The 14,676-nt window shown below is 38.2% G+C and overlaps 1 protein-coding gene across 1 annotated transcript in view; it reads right to left on the bottom strand.

The window, feature by feature from the left end:
- The window catches only part of LOC140732397 (obscurin-like), a 530,964-nt gene that overhangs the window by 106,990 nt on the left and 409,298 nt on the right, over positions 1-14,676 (bottom strand). Inside the window, exon 94 of the mRNA XM_073054987.1 lies at positions 11,591-11,693. Coding sequence (XP_072911088.1) covers positions 11,591-11,693 — 103 coding nt within the window. The remainder of the gene's footprint in view (positions 1-11,590; positions 11,694-14,676) is intronic.

Below are 14,676 nucleotides of genomic sequence, written 5' to 3' on the forward strand. Positions count from 1 at the left end.
TCTAAGTAAGGTTTTTTGGACAGGACATCAACGTGGTTGGACCAGAAGAGACTATTGTTGATATTCACACCTAGGAACTTGAAGCTTTCATACCTCTCAATGGAATATCATGATTCATCTGTAAATTTAATTTAAAATATTTACTTGTGGTGTCATTTGAATTTCTGCACAAGGCTAAGAAGGTACCTCAAAAGTCAGACACAGTGTAGAATAATTGGTGAAATGGGAATAGGAGTTGTAGTACCAGCATCACATTCAAATTTCTTTAGAATGTTCAGCTATCTAGGTTATCTCTTCCATTTTGAGATCTTTGTCAAGAAGAGATCGAAATGTAATCACTTCTCTTAAAGGACTTTAGTGATCTCCACCTTGCACAGCATACCGCGATCTCCAGTTAGAAGGAGATAGATGTACAGATTTTTTATTGCTTCATTCACTGGCAAAACAATCCTTGCACTACTCTGAAGATATTGATGTAGCTCAAGCAGATACCAGATTTCACTGAAAATATCCTCTTGGAATGCAGATATCTTGCACATTATTCCTTGCTGAGGTTCAGGTAGAACAGATTCATGTATACTCCTGAGTGGATATGGCTTTCTGATGACTCCTACTTCCCTCTCTCCTCTTCCAGGAACTTATCTTGCCATGTGTCAAACCAAATATGTTGTATGATAACCTTTAATGTTTACTACCACATCCTTCTCTGGGTGCTGCTGGTTTATGCAGAGACCTTGAAATCAGCAGTTCTTCAGCTATTAGCGCACAACTCCCTGTGGATTTTTGACAGCTTAAAGAACTACGAGGCATAAGACACAGGGAGATTGGAAGATTACATCTATTAGACAGAAAGTTCAGCATTAAGAATTAACAGAGGACATTAACTTAATCCTTGAGCTCAAATATGGCACTGCTGATGTCACACCACCTTTATAAGTAGCTCCATAATCTGATTTGTTGTACAATTCTGTCTGTGAGGAAATCAATGATCCAATTGCACAGGAGGTACTGAGGCCAAGGTCTTGAAGCTTATTGATTAGTTTTAAGGGGATGTTGGTATTGAATGCCGAGCTGTAATTGATATAGAGCATCCTGATGTATGAATCTTTGCTCTCCAGAAGTTCCAGGTTGAGTGAAGAGCCAATGAGATGGCACCTGCTGTGGGCCTGTTGCTGTGGAGCAGATCCAAGTCATTTCTTAGGTAGGAGTTAATATGTTTCATCACCAAACTCCAAGTGGTAGGCTGAATGTATCATTTCTGTGCCATACAATTCCACATTCCTTTCCCTGTCATTCAACTCCATACATATGCCATGTGCTCAGATACTACCACAGACATGGTCAAACCATAAAACTATATATCATTTGGAGGGTAGTATAGAGTGATGCAAGTTGTTAGGCACAATCGAATGCAGCACATCACTGGAGGTCAAGGTTACTCGATGATTTCAACGAGGACTTTACTGGGGGAAGCTGAAGTAGACGACTGACAGACATACAGAATGAAATTCTCTGTACACTTGGAATCTGTATTCACTGCGAGAGGATATGGAGGGCCCCAGAATTAGCTCAGCAAAGGCTTTGTGGAAAGCTTGGGAGCAATCCTTTCAAGGGTGGAAATGGTGGTACAATTCTGTTAGGTATTCACAACTTTACCAGTGTCTTTATCGATATGGCATCACATGAGTGCATATGACATGCACATCATTTAGAAAATTGACGTGTAGCATTCAAAATGTTGAGAACTACCAATTCATATTTTGATGCCAATGGTTCTATATTTACAGTTAATCTCTATTAGACATTTGCAAACAGAGCATTTAATGGCACAGTTTTTCTTTATGGACACAAAAGCCGGTACAAATGCTTATCATACCCAGTCTCAACTGCATTGGCATCACAGCTGAACTGGATGCATGATTCTTAACTTTGAAGGGTTTGGCCGTATAATGCTTCAATATTATATAAGACCATCTTCAATATTATATGACCATAAGACATAGGAGCAGAATTAGGCCATTTGGCCATCAAGCCTGATCCTTTTCTCCCCCTCTCAACCCCATTTCCTGGCCTTTTCCTCGTAATCTTTGATGCTATTTCCAATCAAGAACCTATCAACCTCTGCCTTAAATACATCCAACGACCTACTGATATATATCATTTTAAAATGTCTAGCATGTATCATATTGTTCAGCAATTTTTCTAAAGTGGCCAAGCCAGGAGTACTGGTGTTTATTTCAATTCTATGATTGTTTTCGTTTTTCTCCCCATCAGCAAGTAAGCCTTTCTGGTGTGTGTGTGTCCAATTTAACTAATTTCAATTCAAGTTGAGTACCCCTCATCTGAAACGTAAGTGTTTTGGATCTTTTTTTTGATTTTACAATATATAATGAGATAGCTTGGAATTGCCATCATTCTCGACTCTGAATTTATGTGCTACTGGTAAGTAGTCTTTGTCTTACATTTGTTTATCACGTTCTGACACAGCCACTCAGCCTGTTATATTTTCATCACCGACGATTTTTTTTAGACAATAGACAATAGGTGCAGAAGTAGACCATTCGGCCCTTCGAGCCTGCACCGCCATTTTGAGATCATGGCTGATCATCTACTATCAATACCCGGTTCCTGCCTTGTCCCCATATCCCTTGATTCCCCTATCCATAAGATACCTATCTAACTCCTTTTCTGCAAATTCATCGATGAATTTTTCTGCTGCTTTGTGACCAGTATACATTTTATCACCACAAATCTTTAAAAATTTAATGCTGTGCAGCTTCTTAAATTTCTGCAACCAGCTTGCTGAATATCACAAGTTCCTTCAATTTTCAGTTCGTTGTGATAGATCTTTGCTTGTTTCATGATTAGCACATCATTAAGAGGCATATGTTCATTCCATCGCTGACAAATCCACCTTTTCAATACATGATCAAGATTTTCATTTTTCACTTTATATGGAGTTTTTCTATATTTTATTAACTTCCACTAATTACATATGTGAGGTCACTTCTCAGAACAGTCTGAGATGTGGAGAGACCTGTGCATCGCCTGGGAACCTTCCCAGCACCTTGAGGAATTTTCCATTTCTGACATTATGTCAGCACTCAAAAAAATTTGTATTTCAGAGGATTTTGGATTTTGGAATTGTGGTTAAGGTGTACTCAATTTGTACTACATTCTCTTACGTATGCTTGCATTACATTTTCAAATGATTGTTCAATGTTTCTGGTCCTTCTCATGAATTTTATCAATTAAATAAACTCTACAATGAATATAACTACAGTTACTTCCAATTAAAAAATACTATTCCGCGGAAACCTATACAGATCCTATCTTTGCCAACATTTTGTGGCACATCTCATGCCCCTTCCTTATCAAGTATATTGAGATTAATGATGTTTGCTACTACTATTCTCACAAACTGGAAACTTTTGAACAGCCACTGACTCGACCAATTTCATCCCCTCTAAGATTTTTGATTATTTATTTCTGCCCATCTGTTCTTATCTGTCCATATGATGAAGTCTGCCACACAACTACTTCTGATATACTGGCTTATACCTCAGCTGAGAATTGCCCTCTACAAAAGATAACAAGATCTTCAACCATATCTATTCCATTCTCCACACTCTTCTCATCTGTTTGCCACCCAGCAAAAGCCAGGAGAGTCTCTGCTGTACTCACCTTCACCCCACTAGTTTACGTATTGACAGTGTTAAACAATTAGAAATCAATACTTTCAGACAATGATACACTGCTTGCTATTTTTCAAACTCTAGGTCCATCTTGAGGGAGTGTTCATTCAGATGAATCGAAATTATTCTGGAACATTAACTGTTTCTCTTTTCTTAGATTCCCAACTCAATGAATAATTCCAGCACTTTGTTTTTATTTCATATTTCCATTATCTGAATGGAATTCAGAAAGTTAAAAGAATTGCAATGTTACATATTGCTTCAGAGCTCGATACTTTTTCTTGACATGGTTCTCCCCCTTCCAATGCTTCAGCTGATGCTTCAGTACAAACTGAAAGCAGACCAGGATTTCTGAAAAAAATTGCACTGTAGCTCCATCTGGTGGGTGTAAACTGTCATTTGCCATTATTCACTAAAGAGCAAAGGAACTGATATTTTGCTTAATTTTATAACACTTGGCACCACAACTAGAAAGAGATTCACCAATTGTTTATCTCATTGCTGTTTGTGTCATTGTTTTGTGTACAAGTAGTTTTGTATGGTTTGCTTTTGTATTCTACAATCTGTAAAGTTTACATTAAATTAACATTTGGTTTGTTAGTCAAATGCTGTGCAACCTGTGACATTACAAGCTGTTAGTTCTGACCTCAGAAGATCAGACATCAGAACTCTCAGAAGCAAAATTACCCATTTTGGCCATTCCTGAAATTTGTTCTTTTATCATGTTCCCTTTCTCAACTGAACATAAGTGTTTATTTTTACAAATACCACAGTAGCATTTGATCACAATGAATAAAAATAATGTACAAAGGATGGTGCCATTCATAAAGCAGGAATTAGAGATTATTTCTGCAATGGCATTGGGCTTAAATGCACCTGGAACTGTTAAAAGTGACAACATCGAATAGAAAAAAAGACATGAATCAAACCACACAAAACCATGTCAGAAAATAAAATGGAATGATAAATGATGTACCATTGAATATTTTAAACCATTTAGGACTGACACATTTGGTTTCATATCTAATTCCAAAATAGCACATTTGAATTGACTTGTTAAAAAGGTGCCAATTTTTGTTTGTTCTAAGGAATGACATGGTTTTTAATCACAAATACATGTTAATTCACAGCTCACATAATCTGTACAAAGTGGGACAATGGTACCCTGTACTTCAGTTTAAACTAAGCTCTGTTAATGCATTTCCAATTTGTTAGTATAAATAAATAGAAGTATAAAGGATAAAACTATCAGCATTCTAAATTTAACCAATTCCAAATAATTTAAAGACAAAAGAGGAAACCAGAAATGACTTACTGACTAAACAATTTTCATGAAAAATATGATATGAACACAATTGAGTGTTGTTTTCAAAGGTTTGGAACGAGCAGCCAACACAAGTGGAACATGTGAGCTTGATTTCAACATTTAAGCAAAGTTTGGATAGCTACATGGATGGTAGGGGTATGGAGGGCTATAGTCCTGGTGCAGGTCGATAGGAGTAGGCTGTTTAAACGTTTTTGGCATGGACTAGATGGGCCATAGGTTCAGTTTCTGTGCTGTACTTTTTTTATGACTCTATGATTCTAACTAAACAGAGGTCCAATCTAAGGTAAGCCTGTTGCTATTGTTTCTTTGTAAAGTATATCTTAAATGGCGTTTATTTTTGTTCACTGATTGCTTCTTAACAAAATGACTGATAATTAGAGAGAAAATTTATCAAGGGATCCCAGGTGACATTCAGGGGTCTCTTCTCATTGGTACAACCCACCACCCTAACAAAAAGTTGAAAATCACCTCTTGTCATGCACCTCTGCTCCACTTCCCTTTATTTCTCCATAAATGTTTAATGCCTGAAGTCACTGTGATCATTGTGATACCAGAATCAGCATACTTTTAATAAAGTTACAAAAGTTTAAATATGTGTAAAATGGCATAGAAAAAGTATGCTTTTTGTATTTTTACATCTGGAATTTTCCCATAGAAAACAAGTTATTTCTGGAGCTATTAGGATTACAGCATTAAATTTATATAATTATACAAATAAATCACTGTGGATGTCAGAATACAAATAAAAAGGATATTAACCATTGTTGAAAATCTGCATTAAAAGCTAAAATGATTTTTATACAGAATTAATTAGTTTAACATTTTGAAGGAGTTCCTTTTCGAAAAACATTTCCTAGAAATTCTAGTACCTCCTCACAAATGCAACAAATGGACATTGCAATGGTAAAACAAGAATCATTTCAATGACCAGCCCTACCTGATACATCATTTGAACTGTGGTCAGAAATTCCAACTGCCTGAAATCTAGCCTGCACTGTGGACCGTGTTTAGGATGGTGGATTGGGAGTACATGATTGTGGTGGAAATAGTGGAGAAGAAATGGAGAGCCCTAATGTTTGAAGGGCAGTTGGCATAGGGCAATTAAAGATCAAAAGAAAGAGGTTTAAATGGAAGGAGGCTGTGAAGTGAGAAATCTAATAAGGGGTAATGAATAGAGGTAATTTTGAGGTTGTGAGAGAGCAGTCATTATTAGACCATGAGACATAGGAGCAGAATTAGGCCATTCAATCACGGCTGATCCTGGATCCCACTCAATTCCATACATCTGCCTCCTCGCTATATCCTTTGAGTAATACAGAAGGTAGGGGGCTTCTTGTAGGATGGATATCAGTAATTCCTTGATTTGGCAGGCATCTCAGCCTGACATTTTGCTGGGAAGTCTGGGAGATCATATCATTCCAAAATTGATCTATGATAGTTTACAGGGTCTACTTGCTCCAAATTTCCATGAAAATGCTTCAGGCCAGATGCAGGGTCTCAGTCTGAAACATCAATGTTTATTTCTGTCAATAGATATTATGTGACTTGCTGAATTCCTTCAGCATTTGTGTGTATTGCATAAGATTTCCAGCATCTGCCGAATCTCTCGTGTCTGATGGTGAATGATGTCAGACAGTGTGCCACAACATTGAACATAGGAGGAGAATTAGGCCATTCAGCCCATTGAGTCTGCTCCACCATTCCATCATGGCTGATCCCGGATCCCACTCAACCCCATACACCTGTCTTCTCGGCATATCCTTTGATGTCCTAATCGATCAGGAAACTATCAACTTCTGCCTTAAATATACCCATGGACTTGGCCTCCACCGTAGCCTGTAGCAAAGCATTCCACAGATTCACTAATCTCTGGCTAAAAAAAAATCCTCCTTACCTCTGTTCTAAAAGGTCACCCCTCAATTCTGAGGCTGTGCCCTCTAGTCCTGGATAATCCCAGTTTAGGAAACATCCTCTCCACATCCACCCTATCTAATTCTTTCAACATTCTGAGGGTTTCAATGAGATCCCCCTGCAATATTCTAAAATCCCATGAGTACAGCCCAAAGCTGTCAAATGCTCCTAATGTTAACCCTTCATTCCTGGAATCATCCTCATGAACCTCCTCTGCACTCTCTCCAATGACAACGCATCTTTTCTGAGATATGGGGGTCCAAAACTGTTGACAATACTCCAAATGCGGCCTGACTAGTGTCTTATAAAGGCTCAGCATTATCTCCTTGCTTTATATTATATTCCCCTTGAAATTAATGCCAACATTGCATTTGCCTTCTTTACCACAGACTCAACCTGTAAATTAACCTTCTAGGAGTCTTGCATGAGGACTTCTAAGTCCCTCTGCACCACTGATATTTGAAACTTCTCCCCATTTAGATAATAGGCTGCACTATTGTTCCTTTTACTAAAATGTATTATCATACATTTCCCAACATCGTAGTCCATCTGCTACTTTTTGCCCAGTCTTCCAATCGTCTAAGTCCTGCTGCAATTGCATTGCTTCCTCAGCACTACCTACCCCTCCACCTATCTTTATAGCATCCGCAAACTTTTGAGCCAAGATCGTTCATCAGGACTCGAAAGGAAGGGGGAGAAAGCCAGAATAAGAAGGTAGGAGGAAGGGGAAAGAGTACAAGCTTGAAGATGATAGGTGAAGCCAGGTGGGTTGGGGGAGGGGTGGGATTAAGTGAGAAACTGGGAGGTGATATGTGGAAAAGGTAATGGGCTAGAGAAGAAGAATCTAATAGGGAAAGAGTTGTTACTGTGTTTCATTTAAGAAAATATCAGTTTTTAAACTACCTAATCCTATTAAAAAAGTGTCAAATAATTGAATTTCAAGGTAAACAGTTTCTTTGTAATTGCTGACAAACCTGCTATGATTTTTTTATCTGGTTTGATTTTCATTTGAATTTTTTCACCTACCTTTCCTGTACAAAGTATTTTCTATATTGTTTTGAGGGGCAGCAGTGTTCATGTCAAAATAGGAGATTCAAAAGAAACAATTCAAAATAAATTCTCAGTATTTGCTTCCAGATTTTGCATATTATTTGGGTAAGTAACTTTATCGAAATCACACAAGGCTACCTGAGTTTCAAGCAACAATATGACAATTTTACAAACAATTTTATTTTTCCAATCTTTACTAAGCTTAAATATCAAATAATATAAAAATAATCAACTGATAAAAATTAGTAGCAAATTGAATAATTCATTTATAAATAGCCAAAACTCCAACATTGATGAATACTTTGAAAATAAAGGCAAAAGATAAAGCACAGACTTCAACTTCATGACCTAAAACACTGCAGTAACATTACCCCATTAACAAAGACACACAATAATCCACCCACATGAAGAAATTCTAATGATGCAAAGATGTTACTGGCAATGTTGCTTAATTTTAGAAAACACATTAAATAATGACCAGTCACAATGCAAGAAGATTTACATGTTGTAACTAGCTCAAACATCTGCCCTAAAAGGATACTACATACCAAAAAAAACCACTATCTTTCCTCTATTTTCTCATCTTTCCTCAAGTACTTTCTTTGCTTTAAATCCTTAGTGTGTTTTAGTGATTATAACTTTCAAGGATAATAATATGACTGAAATAAATCCCAAACACGAGGAAATCTGCAGATGCTGGAAATTCAAACAACACATACAAAATGCTGGTGGAACACAGCAGGCCAGGCAGCATCTATAAGGAGAAGCACTGTGGATGTTTCGGGCCGAGACCCTTCCGTTTACTTTAGTCACACGCACCAAGATACAGTGAAAAAAGAACTTTCATTCATACAGTTCATTTCATTACAGTGCATAGAAGTAGTACTAGGGGAAATAATAACAGAATGCAGAATAAAGTGCTGCAGTTACAGAAAAAGTGCTGTGCAGGCGGGCAGTAAGGTGCAAGGCCATAACAAGGTAGATTGTGAGGCTAAGTCCATCTTAGTGAGTTATAGGGAGAGACTACACAGCCTAGTACTTCATTCCTTAGGGCCCAAGAGAATAAGGGAGTATCATATGGAGGTGTATAAAATCATGAAGAACATAGTTAGGGTGAATGCATACACTCTTCCCCCCCCCCCCCCCCAAGGGAATGGGAATCAAAAACTAGAGGGCATAGGTTTAAGATGTGAGGGAGAAGGTTTAAAAGGGAGCTGAGGGGTTACTTCATGCAGAGGGTATTGAGTACACAGAATGAGCTGTCAGAAGAAGTGGTCAAGTCGGGTACAAAAACAATATTCAAAAGACACTTCAATAGATAACAGGATAGAAAAGGTTTAGAGTGACATGGACCAAATTTGGTTAAATGGGATTAGCTTAAATAGGCATCTTGGTTGGCATGGATGAGTTGAGCCAAAGGGCTTGTTTCCATGGTGTATTACTCTATGGCTATCTCTGATTTAAAAGAGTGTGGGTGCTGTGTCTATTGCCTTCACCTTGGCAAACATGTTAAACAACTTAGATACAATGTTAAACAACTTAGATACACGGTTCCTCTCCAAACCTCAGCACTTCGATTCTCCTTTAAGATGCTCCTTAAAATCGACCCCAGAGAGTATTTCATCACAGTTTCTAATTATAATGTAACAGTATCAGTTACTGATCATGCATCTGTGAAACATGTTGAGGTACTTTTATGTATAGATATAAGTGCTATTAATACAGTATTCATAATTCCTCAGATAATAAAGCAGTCATTGACCACAAGTAGCAAGACCTGAACCGAATCCATTTACTATGCAATTCAAAAACTTTTCTTAACAATCTCTCAAAAAACTTCAAAACTCTTGAATTCACATAGATTCACAATTTCATTTTGGATATCAACATTGACTTCTAATTCAACAAAATCATTCAAGTGAATGCTATGACTACCAGAAAATATTCATGCTACTTGGCTTACCTCTTGACTTGCCAAAATATTTGAAACACTCATAAGACACATGGCAGCTACATTTTGGAGAGCATCCCATTTGTCTTAATGAGTAGTATTCACAACAACATTTGACTGAACAGTGAATATTCTCTACCTCCATACCTATATTTGCATTGTTACTACCTCTGCTCTCTCAGAGTGGGAAGAGGGTTAACCAGTAAGGGAAACTAAGAGACAAGTTGCAGAAGAGAGGGAATATGGAAGGAACATTTGAAGATGAGAAGTAGTAGAGGAGAGTGGAGAACAAGACTGCTTGATGGAAGGAAGAAATGCTATTATGAAATGATAGGTTGTGGAAAAATTAAGGAAGGAAATGGGTGATTCGTGTAGAGGGGAGGAAGAGAGGTGAAGGTTCAAAATGAACAGATATGAGTGAAGTGCTTGCCTCAGAGAGTGGAAGTAGAAACTTTATGGTTTAAAATGGTAGCTGGCCAAAAAGAATGTCTGCAAATCAATGTATTTGAATGAATCAAGGACAGAGGAATTAAAAAAAAATTGTCTTTGTTCTTGCCATGAGGGAGGAGATCAAGGCTGCCATTTTATGAAAAGATTGTATTCTCCATTTTGTGAGTTAGTCAGTTGGCTTGATCTGTGTTTTAAAGTCGACACAATAATACCTCAGGTAATCTGCTAAACAAAGGACCACTTCCAAAGTTATTTGTGAGGTGTTCTTTGGTTTCATATAATATGAAGGTTTTTGACTGTTAGGGTCTGAATCTATTCTGCATGATTCAACCTGCTTGCTGACTGAGAACAAAGGGCCATAAATTACCGATTGTCAGTTGCTGGGAAGAGTGAAATAAATAGACGCTGGCCTGGAGCAGAACCAATAAAAAGATGTTAACTGTCAGACATATGACCTACAGCCAATGACACTGGAATGTAACATTGGAATTGGTAAGGAATGAATATGAACACAGACACTTCATGTGTGCTGGTGGTGGCAGCTCTGCAGACCAACTATTGTGGATGTGAGGCATGCCACAGATATGTAGAGATTTAAAATGGGGCTATGAGGAATATGTGGTCAGCAGCAGAAACTCTTTTTAATTGTGTTTTATATTTTCTGTTCTTTGACTCTTCATGGACAGCCAGGAAAACGTAGTAGGTGTGCACACAGGTATTTGGTTGTCTAAGTTCATGAGTTCTGTTGAGACAATAACGTACTTAACAGTTCTCACAGATTCTCTCTTTGCTTCCCTGATCATCATTATAAGGGGTGATCTTGAAACAGTGGCAGTAGCTATTTTCTTGGAGTACCACTCTATTTTCAGTATACTGCCTCCAACCACAATAAAGAGGCTCAGCCTGCTGCTTATTTTACCTCCCTGGTCCAGTTTGTCCATAATCCAGCCCTATCTGCAAATGTGTTGTCTTTCTCTATACCTTGTCAATTTACATCTCCTTTAAATAAGAGTTATATAACAAGATAGTGTCTTTACAAATGTTCAATTTCATTCATTATTCAACCTTAGAAGGTCTAAAAACTCAACAATCCAACCACAACTGATTGACCTCACTTCCTGACAAATGCAACAGCTTCTGAACATTTGTTTTAAAATTCACTCCCAGAATTATACCCGCAGTAGCCAAAGCAATTACATAACTTACCTTCAATCATGACAACTTGATCTCTTCTCTTTTCTGGGATTAGGACAGGGGCCTGAAGGTACAACTCTGCAACGTCTCTGGCTGTACCCAGTTTGTTTGTAATCTGGGAAATTAAAAGTCAACAATTCAGATTTACAAGTTTAAATGTAGAATAAGACTGTTTCTCTTACGCACGAGAAATTACATTGTACTACCCTTTTCTTTCAATTTTCCTTTAAGAAATATATCCAAGTGAATTAGTGCAAGAATTCTAAACATACATGAAATTGTTTTATCTTTATTATGCTGAATTATTTTTTACTTTAGTGATACAGCATGGATAAGGTCCTTCCAGCCATACCACCCAAGCAACCCCCGACAAACCTAACCTAATTACAAGACAATTTACATGACCAATCAACCTACCCAGTATGTCTGGACTGTGGGAGGAAACCAAGCACTCAGAACCCGTGCATTCCACGGGGAGAACATATGGAGACTCCTTACACAATGGCGCTGAAATTGAACTCCAAGCTCCAAAACAGCTCAAACTGTAACAATGTCGCACTAACCGCTATGCTACCGTGGCACCCTAGGTGGAGCAGAAGTTGTGTAAATGACCCAGAGTACAACAGACTGAGTGGCACCTGGTGGCAGCAGACTGCTTTCAGGGAATTTGATCCTGATCTTTCAGATTTCTGCTTTTCTAAGAATAATTTCCACTTCTGGTATTTGTAGAAAGAGACCCATTACTACTCACACACAAAAGAGCATGAATACATTAATATGCTGGAAATAAGGAAAATATTTTAAGGTTTGCAATAATTCAGCTCACCACATTATAGGAAGGATGTGATACACCATAGAGAGGATGCAGAGGAGATTCATCAGTATATTGCATGCACTGGAAAGCTTTACATAAGGAGAGAAGAAATAGGCTGGGTTTATTCTCACTGGAACATATGAGGGATGACCTTAGAGGTTTATAAAATTATGGAGGGATTGAAAGAGTAGTTATTCAGAGATATTTTTCCAGCGTTTGGAGTCTAAAACAGAAGGCATAGGTTTAAGATAAGAAATTTGAAGGAGTCCTGAGGGGAAACTTTTTACAGAGGATGGTAATATGAAACAAGTTACCCAAAGAACTAGTAGAGGCAGGTACAATTACAGTGTTTAAAATATGTGGACAGATACTTGGATGTTAAAGGAGTACAGCACAATGGGCTTAATGGGGCAAATAGGATTAGCTTCGATAAACATCACAAGTGGTATGTTTGAGTTGAAGCAAAGCATCTATTTCTATGCAGTACAACTTGATGAATCCATTTTAGTTACTCTGAGACATCGATTGGAATTAGTCAGGAAAGTTATCAATGAATTAGTGGAATCTCTTCAATCTTCTTTTTGTCCAGAAATGTTGCGGCTATAAAGTTCATGCTTCTGTACTTGAAAACCAGCAAAGGTAACTAACATGACTTGTTAATATTTCAAGATTAGAAACTGCTAGAAACTTTTAAGGTCCTGTATGACCCTCTCAGTGAGAGGTTAGCAGCAGAAAAGGTGAGCAGTTTCAAGTTCTTGAGTGTCATTGACTGTGAAGATCTATCCTTGGCCCCAACATATTGATGCAATTATAAAGAAGGTATATCAGCAGCTATATTTCCTTAGGTGTTTGAGGAGATTTGGTATGTCACCAAAGACTCTAATATGTTTCTACAGATGTATCATGAAGAGCATTCCAACTGGTTGCATCATCATCTGGTATGGAGGAGCCATTGCACTATGTCGGATAAAGCTGCTGAGGGTTGCAAACTCAGCCGGCTCCATTATGGGCATTAGCCACCCCAACATTCAAGACACCTTCAAAAGGTGATGCCTCATAAAAGCAGCATCCACCATTAAGGACCCACATCACCCAGGACATGCTCTCTCCTTACTATTACCATCAGAGAAGAGGTACAGGATCCTGAAGACACAAACAATGTTTTAGAAACTGCTTCTTCCCCTCTGCTATCAGACTTCTGAATGAACAATGAACCAAGCCATGAATACTACCTAACTATCTTGCTTTCTTTTAAATTTTCTTCAAAATACATATTTCTTATTACAACTTACAGCATTTTTGATGTACTGCATTGCACTGTTGATGCAAAACAACAAATTTCACGGTGTATGTCAGTGATATTAAACCTGTTTCTGATACCTAATACAAGACACTTAAGAAGATTACTGAAGCTCTAGTGTTCAATATCAGTTTGTAATTGCAAGCCATAAAGATAACTGAAGAACCCCTAATTCCCTGCCCTGACTGCCTCATTTTCATCATGGATGTTCAGTACCTACACTTCTGTCCCCCAAACAAGAAGGCCTTAAAGCTCTCCGCTTCTTTCTCAACAAAAGACCCAACTAGTTCCTCTTCACCATCACCTTTCTCTGTCTGACAGAACTGGTCCTCACCCTCACAATTTCTCCTTTGGTTCCTTCCACTTTCTCCAAGCTCGAGAGGTTATCATGGGAACCTGCATGGGCCCCAGCTATATCTGCCTTTTCACTAGCTACATACAAGGGTTCATGTTCCAAGCCTTCCCAGTTAATGCTCCCCAACTCTTCGTACGCTACACTGAGAACTGCTTTGGTGTTGCTTCAGACACCCATACTGATCTTGTCAATTTCATCAACTTTCTCTCCAACTTTCACCCTGCTCTTAAAATCACTTGGTACATTTCTGACACCTCTCTCCCCTTTCTTGATTTGTATCCATCTCTAGAGACAAACTGTCTGCCGACATATTTTATAAACCTACCTATTTCAATGGCTATATTGACTATACCTCTTCCCACCCTGGTTCCTGTAAAAATGCTGTATCTTTTTATCAGTTCCTTCATCTCTATTGCATCTGTTCCCAGAATGAGGCTTTCTATTCCAGACAGAGATGTACTCCTTCTTCAAAGAAAAAGGGAGTTCCCTTCCTCCACCATTGATGCTGAGTTCATCCGCACCTCCTTCATCTCCTGGACATCTGCACACACCCCATCTTCTCGCAGCCTTAACATGGATAGGGTTCTTGTCCTCACCTACCACCTCATGAGCCGTCACATCCTATACAT

This window comes from Hemitrygon akajei, chromosome 8 (assembly GCF_048418815.1).
Source record: "Hemitrygon akajei chromosome 8, sHemAka1.3, whole genome shotgun sequence".
In the NCBI taxonomy this organism is placed as follows: domain Eukaryota; kingdom Metazoa; phylum Chordata; class Chondrichthyes; order Myliobatiformes; family Dasyatidae; genus Hemitrygon; species Hemitrygon akajei.